Below are 14,321 nucleotides of genomic sequence, written 5' to 3'. Positions count from 1 at the left end.
GGATACCATTGGCCTTCTTGGCCACCTGGGCACACTGCTGGCTCCTGTTCAGCCGGCTATCGATCAGCCCCCCCCAGGTCGCTCTCTGACTTCTCTTACGAATGACCCTGTGAGCTACACGCCCCAGCTGTAACCACACACCAGCTGCCACATGGAACCCAGACCACCCTCAAAGGGAACTCACCATCCTGTGAATTAGATCTACCCCGTTGCCCTGCATACATTTTGTGGCTTACTCGCTTCCCCCTCCCTTTCAATAAACCTTGCGCCCTGCCTCCACAACCCGACGCTGGCTCAATTCACCCTGCAGCCAGCGCGGTGGGCAGGACGGGCAGCAGAGCTGGGCTGACTGCTGCAGCACAGGCTCTGGTTTGGATCAATCCCATCTGCTGAGCTGTGACATTTGGACAGCACAGTCCATACAAATGAATGAGCCCAACAAGACCTGCGAGGCTGGTGAGCCTAATGCAGGGAAACCAGGGAAAGCAGGTGAGTCTGTTTTTAATTATTATTTACCTCCTTCCTTCACACATGATTTGTAAGACTAGCTTGAAAGTGTAAGCATTCAGGAACGCTACATCTTTCAAATGCTACAGGAATTAGGCTTTTCAGAGCCCACACAGCTGAGCAACAGCCTTTGATATCAACAGCATGAGCCCCTAATTCCATCACTGACTGAAAACATCAGCTCCCACTGAGCATGTCCTGTCTGGGAGAATCCAGACACAGCCGTGAAAACAGGGGCTAAGAATTGAAGAGGGGAAAAAGATGGGCATGGGTGGTCCATAGGAGTCGCAGGAGGAAGAGATGGTATGTACAGAGATGAGCTCTTAACCCAGGCACTGTCCTCCCTCAGTGAAAGTCCTCTGGGGACTCCGGGTGTGCACCCACAGCCAGGCAGCATCTCACCACTCTCCTTCGTGGGCAAAGCTGGCTGTCCTCACACCTCATCCTGGGGAAGATACACGCTGGATAACCTCAGGAGCCTGATGTCCCTCCTGTTGGACAGGTTATTTCTCCTTTTTAGTGAGGGGCTTTATAAAGGGCAGGTCTGTCAGCTCTACTGGGTGCGGACTGCCCGGGGATTTACACTGCCAGCACGGCAGGGACTGCCTACAGAGACCCTGGCAAGGCCCTGAGAGAGTTTCAGTCTGACCAAGTGCTTTAACCATCCCCATCACGCAGGTGCTGCCGACTCCTCCTCACACCAACATGCAGGCGGCAGGTTTGCACCACAACAAAAGCTGCTTCCTGAGCAGCCCTGCAGCAGTCATAAACCAGAAACCAAGCGGTCGCTGCTCTGCGGCGAGGGTCTTGTGATGCTGTTCGGGTTGCAGCCCCTTCCTTCCTCAGGTCAGCTTAGAAAACGAAAGCAGACTCCTCGGTTTCGCTTCCTGTTTCTTGCTGGCCTCACTTCCCAGTTCCCTCACCTCGGCAGGCTGCTGCTCTTTTCTGCACAGTGGGGCAATCTGATATAAAGAATTTTTAACTATACCAGATGATTTGGGGGTAGGGAAGGGAGAAAAAACTGCCCAGCTTTTAAGTGTCGGGCTTTCAGTTAAAAAGAGAACATTAAAAATGAAGAACAATGATGATCCATTTCTTCCCTCCCTCCCAAAAACTGAAATTTGGGGGTTTGTCTAAAGACAGTAGCACTCACCATTCTCTGCCTATCCCTTCTCATATGGGCACAGCAAACTCTCGCTGATGGAGCAGAATCGGAGGGAGCATGGGCAAGCACAAGAGGTGCGAGATCTCCAGCCTGCTGTGAGATCGTGTTCTGATTCTGAGAGCAGGAGCCAACCACCAGGGTATATATTCCTGAAACAGGCAACCTGACCCAGGCACCACAGTTCAGGGGAGAGAAGTGAAACCTGATGAGCATCAGATTCACAGAGGGGGAGAGAGATGTTCGATACAGCTACGATTCACCGAATGGCTGCTGCACACAAAGCAGCGAACGGCAAACTCCTGCTTCCCTGATTAACATGCCAGGCTCTGCAGGCAGGGAAACCCTAGTGGTAACACACAGGGGAAGATGTTTTAAACGCTTTGAGCTTATCTCATCTGCCTGATACATTTCAAAGGTGGTGCACTGCACAAATGACAGGGCGTGCTTTCCCAGGGGGTACCAGAAGCAGCAGCACTATAGAAACCCCAGCTTAAAATGTCTCCAACTGTGAGGTTTCTGTGAGAAAGATTAAAAAAAAAAAAGAAAAATCAAAGTCCCAAACATTGTCTCTGTCCCTAACATTTAGCTAAAATCCAGCTGATTTTATGATGAGAGCTAGTCTCACTCCACTGGGACTGGAACCCTCCTTTAGGAATCACCCACACCCTCAGCATACCTTTTGGGCAACACATGCAAAAATTCTGTCTCTGAGCAGACATGGTGACTTCTTACTGCAACACCCTTGCTTCAAATCTCCATCTTTAAGCACAAGGGCTGTCTTTTCTCATTCCAGCTGCCAGCAGCCTCCCTTGACCGGTAGTCTAAGCTAGCAATCTGTATGTACGGAGGTAACGGCATTCAGGATGTTCAGACCCCACAGTTGGGGTAAGATTTAACAACGTAAATACCCATGAAGAGAAGAAGGACCACAGGTTCTCAGCATATCTAGCTGCCCACCATTACTACAGCTTTCTATTTGGAATTTTTGAGTGGCCAGAAGCCAGGCATCAACTCTGAGTGGTGGGGGGATGCATTCTGCACTCCCCCTGGTGAGGCTGAGCCGCACTGCAGAGCGGCACTGCACCGCGGCACCCCACGCCAGCGGGGGACTGTGATGGTTCAGAGCGATATGGAGACAGAAGCTGTCCAGACATCTGGGTTCAGAGAGGAGCCTGCAGCATCTGGCAAGCGAAGCAAGAGCTAGGGACATAGATACTGCCTGCAGCCTACTCGAGGACGCTGCACAGAGCTTGCACTCAGTTGAGATGAGCTACTTAAAGCTCCTTTCAGGTCATGACCTGGTCCCTGCTGTGGCTTCTTTCTGCTGCTCCAGCACAATGAAAGCAGAGCAGCAGCTCCATAGGAAAATAACCCCAGCAGAGGAGCCAGAGAAGCAGCAGAAGTTGCAGGCAAAGCAGAACATGCTACGGCTCTCCTGGGCTCCAAGGCGATGCAGCGAGAGCTCAAGAACAGCGGCTTTAACAGCAGCACAAGGGCTGTTCCAGGGTCTATCGATGACTGCCGCAACACTAAAACTGGCCTTTGATCCGCAGCACAGAGAATGGCACGCTGCCACCTGCACTTCCTCTCCTCCAAAGCACAGATCTGGTTTTGCCACTGAAGAAACAATATGACTGTCGAGCAACAAAAAACCTTTATTTGTATTAACACGCACCACAACTTTCTTTTGCATTTCCATGCAAGCGGGAGGCTTCTGTTACCAACCTGCCTTTTAGCTCAAGAAATGACATTTTCCAGAGCCTAAAAATTCAAGCCAACAGATTCACGTAATAAAAACTGTTTTGGGGAAAAAAAAAATCAGTAAGAATTCATATACATCCATACCATCCAGATGTCCAGTTTTGGACAAGATACAGAGCACTAGGCAGAGATCAACACCAGAAGAACAAGTGACATGACAGCTAACCATGCCAGCATTTCCTGGATATAATGCAATACACCCACACCCAAGCAATATTAAATCCAGAAGACATTGTTCCTAGTTTAGACTTCACTGTCCTAATAGAAAGAGCCACAGTAGTGTAGTATAGCCAACATCTTTAGAGATTTTTAAATTGTATTTGCTTTAGAACTGGATTTAAAGAAACATACCTAAAGTCACCTTCCCCTGAGCCACACACTATGCATATAACACAAATGACCAGAAACAAAAGAGGCAGCAGAGGTTTTTAGCTGCATGTCTTTTGTGTGTCGGTCAGTGGTTTGTGCCTGATCATTTCTACCTTCAACCCAAGCCTCCAGACATTTTCCTCTCCCAGCCCCTGCTCAACCACCACCTACGAACAGGCATGGTGAAGATTCAAGTCAGGACCACACACTCCATTTTTATGGAAAGCAGAATTACTATAGAGTTACTTTTGAGAGGGGCGAGTAGGAGGGGAGTCCAGGAGAAAACATGCCATCATACAAGCCAAAGATGTGAATCTCATGTTCATAAAGCAAATGTTACCACTGAACATGCTGAGTGGAAAGGAGAAAGAAGGCCTCAAGCTCTGGGAAGGACCTCCTCAAGTAAAGGTAACTAAGTTTAAGTTCCTCCCTCAGCAAAGGCAGGATTTTCAGGTTCTAACACACACAAGGAGGGTGTCAGGAAGCAGCGGGAGGTGGTTATTTCTAGTTTCACGAGACATTTTTTGTTCTGGGACAACTTCAGTTGTCTGGTTCTCATCTGTTCTGGAACAGCACAAAAGCGCCACGCATGTACTCGTTTCATGTGCAGGGGTTTCTATTGCATCAGCTTGTTAACCCATTTATTATTATTTGTTCATATTTTACATTAACAAATATTTCAGTATTTAATTGACATAGCAACTAGCTATACCATGGCCTGGGAAAAGGGGATTACAGGGAAGGCTGTGGTCAGGGCCCGGGGAGGTCAGCATCTCAAGGGACCATGATGGCATTCAAACCACTGCTTAAGTGACTGCGCCACCGAAGACTAGGAGCTGCGTAAACAGACAGAGCCGTACCAGGAAAAAAAAAAAAAGTGTTTCAGCAAGTAGTGTAGATGAATTTTATAGGAGCACTATTTCTGTCCTTTCCTAAGATAGTATGCTGGAAAAAAAATTAAAGCTTGAAAATATTTGGAAATGTGGTTACCCGTTCCCTTGCCCTACCCTGGGACAGCGAAGCTTATCCCGTCCCAAATCGCTAGTATGCTCAATGCAAGACTACCCAGTTTCCTCCACTTCTGCTGGGAGCTCATGATCTCTCACATTTGTCTGAACTCCAGAGGTCTTATTTCTCCAGATTTTTGCTTTCTAAAATGACTGGACAACACATTCGATGGAGAAACAATTCAGGAGCCTTTAACTGTTATCAGTTATTTATTTTCAAGGAACCTGAGCTTCACCAGCTAGAGTGGAAGTTCTCCACTTAGCAAGCTACTCTGGGGTATTTCCTAGACAGTTCCCAGCTAAAGCAAAACACAACAGGGAATCAGACATTATCATACTACCCATCTCCTCCTGGTCTTGTTACCAGCTGCCTTTTCCCCACTTGATGATGATCTACCCCATTACTCTACCTTGATGAATCAAGAACATTTACAGACCAAGGCCTGGAGTAAAGAACTCACCACCACAGCAAAATCCAAATGCAAACCTCAGCTCCTGCTCTCCATCAGTACAATCTCCACATGAAGAGCCAATAAACCAGTCCAGCTACTCTCCTGCAAGGTAAAATGAAGATGTTGCTATTTTTACACACTAACAAGAAGGACAGAGCCATTCTACCTCCCTCTGAAGAGTGAAAATGGATGAATGTGACCTTCCTCAGAGGCAGCCTCGTAGAGGACACACACTTACCTGATCCAAGAAGCAATGCTTCACAAATAGGACACTTCTCCATCTGTCCCAAAGAATAAATCCCTGAAAGGAAAAATTTCCTCCTTCAGTTAAGGTCCTTGGTTAGAAGGAAAACTAGTTAATTGTCTTATTCACTTATCCTGAGGCACCACTTACCCAGGAAGTAAGAAATACTGTATTGCAAACAACCACCAAAAAGGCTTTCATATAAATGATAATTTTATTGTAAATAAAACGATACATTGGCCTGGCTTTGCACTGCAAGCCCCCGGTCGGTATATATAGACTACTGGTTCAAGGTCTTCTGCACAATCCAGGTTAAAGCAACTTCTCCCTGCTCTGCACAGTTTATTTCAGACAGGTATTGACAGACAATAAAGTCCTTTTCCTCATTTCTGAACCGCCCCCTAGGCACATTTACCTTTTCTAACTGGGAGATTCAGAGCGGCTCAGTGAGATTTGCACCTAAACAAGGCTGGGGTTTAAAGATCTGAAGCCCAAACACTATTAAACCACAGAGGACACCTACTTTTTTCTGAAAATCAAAGACAGACTGAACACTCCCAGCTCCAAGGGCAGGTACCAAGGTGACAGCCACAGGACTGTACATATTCAAATATATGAAACCTTTCCATTCAGCAGCTATTAACCTAAACACCAATCACTGCGCTCTCATTCAGCCTCCCTGTACAGCTCGAAGTATCCGGTTTTTGCCTACCAGAGAAAACATGTACAGCAAGGATATATGTATTTACTGAGGTTTCACAAGTTATCCTGGCTCTCTGGCACGTGGAAATAACATGTGTCACCTGAGCAGGTACCAATTTCCCTCTTGGTCTATTTGTTTTTGTACCTAATGGCAATGGGAACTGTTTGGAGCATCTTCAAGTCCTTTGGAATATTACTCCAAAAATATGAAAACAGAAAATCCAAATTGCTGCAACCTACCGCCACTAGAATAGGCAAAGATCAGATTTACTGGAGAACAAGCAAATAACCTGGAATGCACAGAATCGTCACACCAAGACCAAAATGCCAATAGTTTGTTTCCTAACAAGCTCGGGGACAGCCAAATCCCCCATTCCCCCAAGTTCTCTGATGGGAATCTCAGATTTTTTCCTGCTGTTTCAGCTTACAGAAACTCCCATAGGTATTTTTCTTCAAACAGAATATTCTCAATTTCTGCAGCACCTTCCATCAAGGATCCCAATACTCAATATTCACTATATATCCCTCCCTGGAAGGAACAGCAGAAAACACAACATGACATTTGGAATGGACACAATAGCTTATTGTTAGCCTGGCACTCCCTCCTCCACTCTCCTCTAAATGAGTTTATCCCCATTTTTTTTTCCAATTCTGCCAGGACAAAGAGGCCAGCTGTAATTCAATTTAGAAGTATAATTACATTTATGTCCACTTGAAACTTTTTTGCTGCCAGGGCCATGTTAAGAGACTGTAGTATAAGTATCGGCCCCAAACTTATTCACCGTAGCAGTGGACTTGGGAATCCAGATCTTCCTTTTCCATAATCAAGAGGGCTGTGAGGAAACAAAGAACACATTTTGGCTTGGCTCTACTCATTATAAACCATCAGCAAATTCTCTGCAAAACCAGCTGCTTTTTTTCCTTTTTAAATTCATAAAGGCGTCAAATTTATTTCCCATCCTCCCCCCTACCCCGTAACAGTCGAGTCGATATATATAAAAATCACCAAATATGATCTTTTACGATATAAATAAAAAAAAAAAAGTATGAGGCATCACCGTTTACATGATGTAAAAAGAGCTAAAAAAGAGCGATATAAACTACATTCATAAAAGTGCATCTCCAAACATACAAGTAATGCTTTGGCTTGTTCCTGTGCCGAACGGGTGGCATTGGGTCAGGTACTGGAATATAAGAAGTCCAAGCTGGCACCCCATGTTCTCTGTCACTGTACAATTGCTATTTACTTTCATTAATACAGACTGGAATACAAGTGTATACACAGAGTAGGCACATTTCAGCATAGGTGGTGGGAAGGACCAGAAGCTCTGGCGGGGAGAGGACTGAGCCCATCAGTCCATGATGCTCTTTGCTCTGCTCTGGAACAGCCTTCCATGATGTATATGAGGTAAAAGCCACAACAGATCCTGAGGATTTAGTTGCTTTGAAACATTAAAAGTTACACCGTTTCCTCATGCCCTATTCTCTCCCAAAACACAACGTGTGGCATAGCAAGGAAAGACCATGGAAGAAGGTCTCAATTTGGTGAGGACAAGCCAAGGGTAGAGAGAAACCTCTGCAGACAGGATCACTGCACTCTTGATTGCTGCTGTCTGTCTGCAAGGTAAAGTGTGATGAATAAAAGATTCCAATCTTTGGTATATTTAGGTGCTAGTTGCAAGGCCTGAAGAGTGCTACTGGGCCCCACAGGAGTGCTGACCACCCTACTTCTGTCATCAAGACTACAGGAATGATTTCACATTCCTCTGCAGCATACGCAGCCATTTACACCATAGAAAAGTGGTGTAAAATGCTCCCTAAAACAGAGTAGAAGTGTCATGTCCTTGCTTCCCTTCGGTGCAAGCAACAGTGAAGTACAGGCCAAAAACCAGGCCACGTGTCTTAACAATTTGGAGTCAAGTTTCAGGTTTGGAAAAGATCAATAGAAGTGCTCTCACTAGAATTAAATAAATTATGGAACAAGGGCTTTCATAAGAGATAACCCCCCTAAGTGCCTGCAACCTAAACAGTGCATCCTTGTAGTAGTGCAGGAGAGCCTGAAAGTGAAACCAACACTAGCTTGCTTTCACCGATTACACATCGCTCTGAGCTTGGCACAGAAAAAACACTTCAGATTGTTAAACCCTTTCAGGGCTTTTGGGTGTTTGGGGTTTTTTAGGGCTCTTTTTTCTTCTTTTAATTCAACACAGTATTTATCATGCGTTCAAGGAGCTTGGTTCCATTAAAACTTGCCTTATCCTATTAGCATTCACTTAAAAACTGTTAATTTTACTGCATTATGAAAGCAATTTTCAAGTTTTTATGGGGGAGAAGAGTGGAGGTATGTGGAGCCTTAATATGGTTTCCAACACAAGAGCAGAACACCCTTAGCATTGCTCTAAAAAGCAGTATTTTAACTAATAATACGTTTGCAGTTTCATTTCACACAGATAACTTTTACTCCATGAATCCCCAGCACTTAAAAACCGCTGCTCTTTTACGAGTGAAGTAAGGACTATTAGTGCCCAAATCAACATACAGTATTTGAGGCCGGTAAGCCATCAGGAACTCAGTTCTCAGAGATGTGGTACCTTTCAAATGCAAAATCCCTTGGATACATTTTGCTGGTACCTACATGGGGATCTCCAGTTAATTTTAGAAATGTGCTAGCATTACAAATGTTCTCTCTGGTTCACTGTTTGACTTAACTAGTACAAAAGCTTACTTAAATAGGGCCGTAACATTTTATGGAAATCATAAATGAACACTTGCACACCTGTAAAACAAAACACACACGCTGAAGGGTTGAGCTTGATTCTAACTCACTGTGCACAAGTAAAACTAGTGTCCAGCAAATTCTCCCCGTGAAAAACTCAATTTTCCATTAGGCCAGGTCCTCAGAGAAAACATAAGCTTTTCCTGAAGTAAACTCCTGGGCACCAGATGAACTATCTTTGGTTTAAGGGATAGTAAGAGGTTACCAGCCAAAAAGACAGGTGCAACAGAAAGCTGTTCCGCAGAACTCCCTTCCAGATGGGTTTTGTTTAGACCCAGCAGTCCCAGGGAGATGAAGCATGAGCACAGATTTGTTGGCTATGAGGACATAAACTAACCAACACTGTCTTAGTGCTAGGACAGATCAAGCCTTGGAAATCAAGCTCTGGATTTTCTAACATCAGTGGGAGAGCCCTAATCTTAGGCCCTGGAGTGATTGCATTCTGCTGAAACTTTTCTGATTATCCTGACATTTAGCTAGAAAGACTTCCCTCACCCCCACCCCAAAATCCATGGTTTCATTATAAAATAACACTATTCACATACTTTTGAATCAATATTTTCTGAACACCTTCAGATGCTGAATACTTAAGAAGAAAAATATATAATTATATAGCGAGCGCATGCTCAATGACACATGGCTTTTTGCTGGATTCTTGTAATATAGATGCCTCTAAAGCCCTAGCAGTCTGGAAAAGTGACCCACACATAGAGAGCTGGTCTGGATGACTGTTGCACATTTCTGTTCTGAAGAGTGTAGCTCTTCCAGTTCCCACTTTGGTTCAGGTTTCTTCTATGTTCAACTAGTGAGACACTTCTTACATTCCCATTCTTGGGCCTGCAGAAAGCATGCAGCCAGCTGCAATTTCACATCAAGGTAACTAGGGCAAAAATGCAGCTCTGTTTGGACAGCTGTCGGTAGAATAAACTTTAGTCCAGCAAACAAAGGTATCAGGCACAAGAGCAGACCCTAGGTTCCTTGGCAATTTCCCCAAAGGACTAGGACAGCTGAGTTGGCATTTTGAAGATGCAGCACCACAACGGGCAGTTGCAACTAGACCAGACGGGGCACTGAAAGCCCAGCAGGAGCTGCTAGCAAGGGAGGTAATTCAGTACGGGAGCTGTGCAAACTGATGTCTGAGCAGCTCTTCAGCAGAGGGTCTGTGTCTGGCTTCCACAAAGATCTGCTTTAGAAAGTCCCGGCAATGTTCTGATATGTGGGAGGGGAGCTGGGGGTTGGTTGGTTGGGTGGCGATTTTGAAAATGGCTGCCATGGCTTCGTACTCTGCCCAGGGTGGTTTCTCTGTCAGCATTTCCACAACAGTACAACCGAGGCTCCTGGAAAAGCAGACAGGAAAAAAAAAAAAAAGTGAGAATTGACTCACACAACAATGCACAGTGTTCAGAGAGAACTTCCAAGCAGCCAACATCAAGGTACAGCTCTGCTCTGAAAACAGCTATAAAATGGCTTTGTGCTCAGCAAACCCCATGTGTGCACAGATCCTGAGCCAGACCTGCCAGCGTCGCTGCTTTTACTACTGTCGGGCTAGCAGTGAAATGCTGAGACAGGGAGGCTGGTTGCCACCGTGGTTCTCACCGCACCGAGAACTGTGAAGCGCCATCTGTCCAGCTCTCCTTTGCTCAAACTCTGCTCTCAGTAAACATTTGCATTAACAACAGGGGACAAGAGGTGCACACGAGATGTCCCTGAAGGCGCCGTTCAACCTCAGTGGTATTTCGGGTGCTGCTGCTACTGTTAATATCTCAAAGGCACTTGCTGAGTTGCAAGGTAGAAAACATACTTTTTAATCAAGGTCCAGTGAGTCAGAGCTGGTTGACCCCACAAAGCCATTTCAGCAAAATCCCTTTTCAGTGCACAGCCTCAGAATGCCCACGTGGGGAAAAAAAACCCTAAGAGCTGCACTTCACAAGAAACCAACCATCGTAGGCAGTCAAAAAATAATTAAATTCTTAACAGCTCCAAACTGAGAAGGCAGTAAATTAAAACGCCAGTAGGGCAGATGCATCATTACGTTAAGGCAAAACTCCCAGTAAAGTTAATGGGGCTCTGCAGGCTACTTCAAGGCAAGAACGTGATTATGGGGACGGACATGGCTGAGCCACCTTTCTGAAGCAAGCGTGACACCAATGCTGTCACAGGGAAGATGGGCTTCTGTGGTACTGCAGTGATTGGTTTTTGTTCAAAAAGGATTAATTGCTTCCTCCGGGCCATAGATTAAGCAAAAGCAGTTAGTGAACTTCTAATATCCAGTCCTGTGTTTTGATCACATCGTTCCATTAAAAAGGCAAAACTGCCTCGTCTACCTTTAAACTAAACCCTCTTTTGAAGTGAAGAGCAAAGAAAAGACATTTTCAGAGGCAGACTTGCATCAATTGCCAAGACAAGGAAGGAAAGGAATTAAATCCAGTGAATATGCAAGAAATGACTTCTTGACAAGGTTTAAAATCCAACGTGAAAATTTTACACTGGTTTCCAGCCATTTAAGACTTACTAGAAGAGAGTACAGAAAATGCAAACCATGTGTGCTGAAGTGCTGGGGGTTTGCTCAAGAGCAAGCAGGGATATATTATTGTTTAGACTGATTTATACCGTTTAAGCAGATCCGGTTTCTTTAAGATATTCAGCAAACAGCAGGAATGTTTTTCATGTCAAGTCACTCCAGCAATAACAAATAGCTCACATATTCTGCTATTTAGGAAAAAGAAAATTGGAGAGGGGCCCGCAGCAGTGGCGGAAAGCCAGGTGGCTAGATTTGTTACGTCTTTGAGCCTCTCGGCCATACGCATCCACCCTGGGACTAACGCTGCACTGGAAAATTCTGACCCCCCTAAATAATGATTGGGATTGTAGGAACTGGAGCCCAGCCAACAGCAGCGTCTCTTTGATGGAAATGGACCGATGTCAGCACCAAGAGGAAATCCACAACTGCATCAACCCAGGGGGAAGGGCACGTGCTCCATCCTCTCCCCAAGCATCCCAACTGGGAGAGTCTGCAGAACTTAACTCTTTGCATATGAGACACATTTTAGCTATGTTTCTACTCACTGCTTGTACAGGAAATAGCATAGGCTTTGCTTTACTGTGGAGAGACAAACATACCTTTTGTCGCTGTCATTTAGTTTAGTTTTATAATCTCACCTTTTTAAGGCCTCCAAACCAAACATTTTGACACAGGACCATTTTGCTCTTTCCTTTCGATAGAGGCTGTTTCTTGGCTATGCCAATAATAGCATGGCTACAGTTTCCATTCATGCATACTTCAGATCACCTCTGATTTGACCTGTATCTTTTGTGTTATTCCAGGTTTGGGCATCTTTCCTTTAAAGCTCAAATTCTATTCCTTTCATTTCCAGTGTGTTATAAGCATACCTCTCATTTTATAACTAAACAACCTTCAGCCTCTCTTATGAGGGACAGAAGAAGGATGGAAACCTCACACCACTCAGAAAACAGAAAATCAGCTATCAGTTCGAGGGAGGAATGAGTGGAAATTGTTCCCGAAAAACTAAACAAGCGGTTGTGTGTTGACATTGTAAAGCACAGCCTGCAGCAGGTCATGTCTTGAGTTCAAATCAACTACTTCAGTTTGCCTTAAACTTTTGATCCAGACCAAAAATCTGAATTTTGATATACGGACAACCATCTATGTGTCTTATCTCGCTCCAGCAAAGCTGTAAATTGATCTATGGACAAAAAGTTAAAGCCTCACCATACGTCCGCTTTTCTTCCGTAGCCTTCTCCGCTGATCACCTCCGGGCTCATCCAATATGGCGTGCCAGTGACAGAGCGGATGCCTGTTCCAGACATACAGATTGTCTGCAGCCGTTTGCTGGCCCCAAAGTCCCCAAGCTTCACATTCCCAGCAGAGTCACGGAGAATATTGGCTCCTGGACAAAAAAGAAAGAATGGAGACAGCTGTTTTCATGCAATCCAGCTGTTGGATCCGCAGCCTACAGAGCTGATATCCAACCCAGAAATACCCATGCTCATGGTATGGCTTTTTCCCCATTAAGCCTCAGGTGACCTGCTCAACATCATTTCTATAATTCAGGCTGTAGACAAGCCAATTGCTAATGGCTGCAAATGGGAAAAACTTCAGGGGAAAAACACAAGGAAGTGAAGGGGGAAGGGAAATGAGAGCTGAGTCAGCACTGTCATTGTTACACCGCCTGTAAACAGCTCAGCCTATGCAGGGCCCCCAGGCCAATGGCTTAGATAGTACATAGCTGTGTAGAAAAGGATTTTATTGGGATGCTGCTTTGGTGAGTATAACCATTGCCTTCTGGTCAGCTGGGTAACAGATGTAGCTAATTAAACCACTTTGAACTCCTACAATAAACAAGTCAATCTCCACTTTACTTGGTCAGAGGTCCCTGCACATGAAGCACCAGGGAAAAAAGCAAACTTAAGAGCTTAGCTTGTTGTACGTGGACACAAATGAAGGCTTAGACACCAAAACCAATTCTTCCTTCAAAGCTGCAACAAGATCAAGAACCCTGTGTTGCCATTATCTGGCACATGCCTCTGTGAAATCCTTCCACACTCAGATAAAATGCACTTGTGCTGGGAGAGAGGTTTATCACTTCACTTCCCCACTGGAAGAGCTGAATTCAGAATAACAAGTCTGTCCATCCAGCACCCTGGAGGCAAGTTAACAGTTTGGCTTAGATAGGTGCAAACTAATGAATAACCCACCAGGTAGGAAATGATTTGGTAAAGAGCACCACATGAGCAGTATACAAGGTGTTATTCAAGAATCAGCAGCTCATTTCCCTTTGCCAGCCTAGAGGGGATGCAATGAAGATTTATAGGCAGGAACAAGAAGGTATTTTTCCTGCAGCGAGCAAGCCTCCTGGTCCCTCTAGAGCACAGAAAAATTTGTGTGGTGTCTGCCACATCTGTTGACATTAACTCTTAGGGAGACTGGCTGGCTCCATGGGGTTATATTGGGAAACACTAATCACAGAGGCTCTACATGGAAGCCTGGAGGTTTCTTATGCAGAGGAGGCAGGACAGTCACAAGAGCCTGAGGTAAGCAGGATTGTCAAGAGCAGGCGTGGAGCTCTTATGGGAATCAGTATGCCTACCACCTGAGAAATGGTACTTTGGCCAAGCAGAGAGGAAATCAGAGGGAATCCACAGGGAAATGCCCATGCCTTACAGGCGTGGTGAAAGCCAGGTGGCAACTCAGCCTCATTTTGCTGGGGTGTGGGAGAAAGATGAGGAGTTACAGAAAAGTGTTCCTAAGAATGACAGACTTTCAGTCTTCCTTACTATAACCAACTGCCAGGCTCTGAGGTCCTGTAGAGCGAACAGC

General features: G+C 45.2%; 1 protein-coding gene across 4 annotated transcripts in view; it reads right to left on the bottom strand.

The window, feature by feature from the left end:
- Nucleotides 1-3,307: 3,307 nt before the first annotated feature.
- The window catches only part of MAP3K3 (mitogen-activated protein kinase kinase kinase 3), a 43,544-nt gene continuing 32,530 nt past the window's right edge, over nucleotides 3,308-14,321 (bottom strand). For 3 of the 4 annotated variants that reach the window (XM_074849486.1, XM_074849484.1, XM_074849485.1), the window contains exons 16-17: nucleotides 12,714-12,891; nucleotides 5,701-10,320 (exon numbers count right to left, since the gene is read on the bottom strand). In XM_074849486.1, coding sequence (XP_074705587.1) covers nucleotides 10,092-10,320; nucleotides 12,714-12,891 — 407 coding nt within the window. In that variant the 3' untranslated portion in view covers nucleotides 5,701-10,091. Of the gene's footprint in view, nucleotides 5,364-5,499; nucleotides 5,563-5,700; nucleotides 10,321-12,713; nucleotides 12,892-14,321 lie in introns of those variants that run through there. The other variant, XM_074849487.1, reaches the window with a different exon arrangement.

This window comes from Strix aluco, chromosome 24 (assembly GCF_031877795.1).
Source record: "Strix aluco isolate bStrAlu1 chromosome 24, bStrAlu1.hap1, whole genome shotgun sequence".
Lineage (NCBI taxonomy): Eukaryota > Metazoa > Chordata > Aves > Strigiformes > Strigidae > Strix > Strix aluco.
Note: the sequence above shows the minus strand (reverse complement) of the source record. Positions and strands in the feature narration are given on the sequence as shown.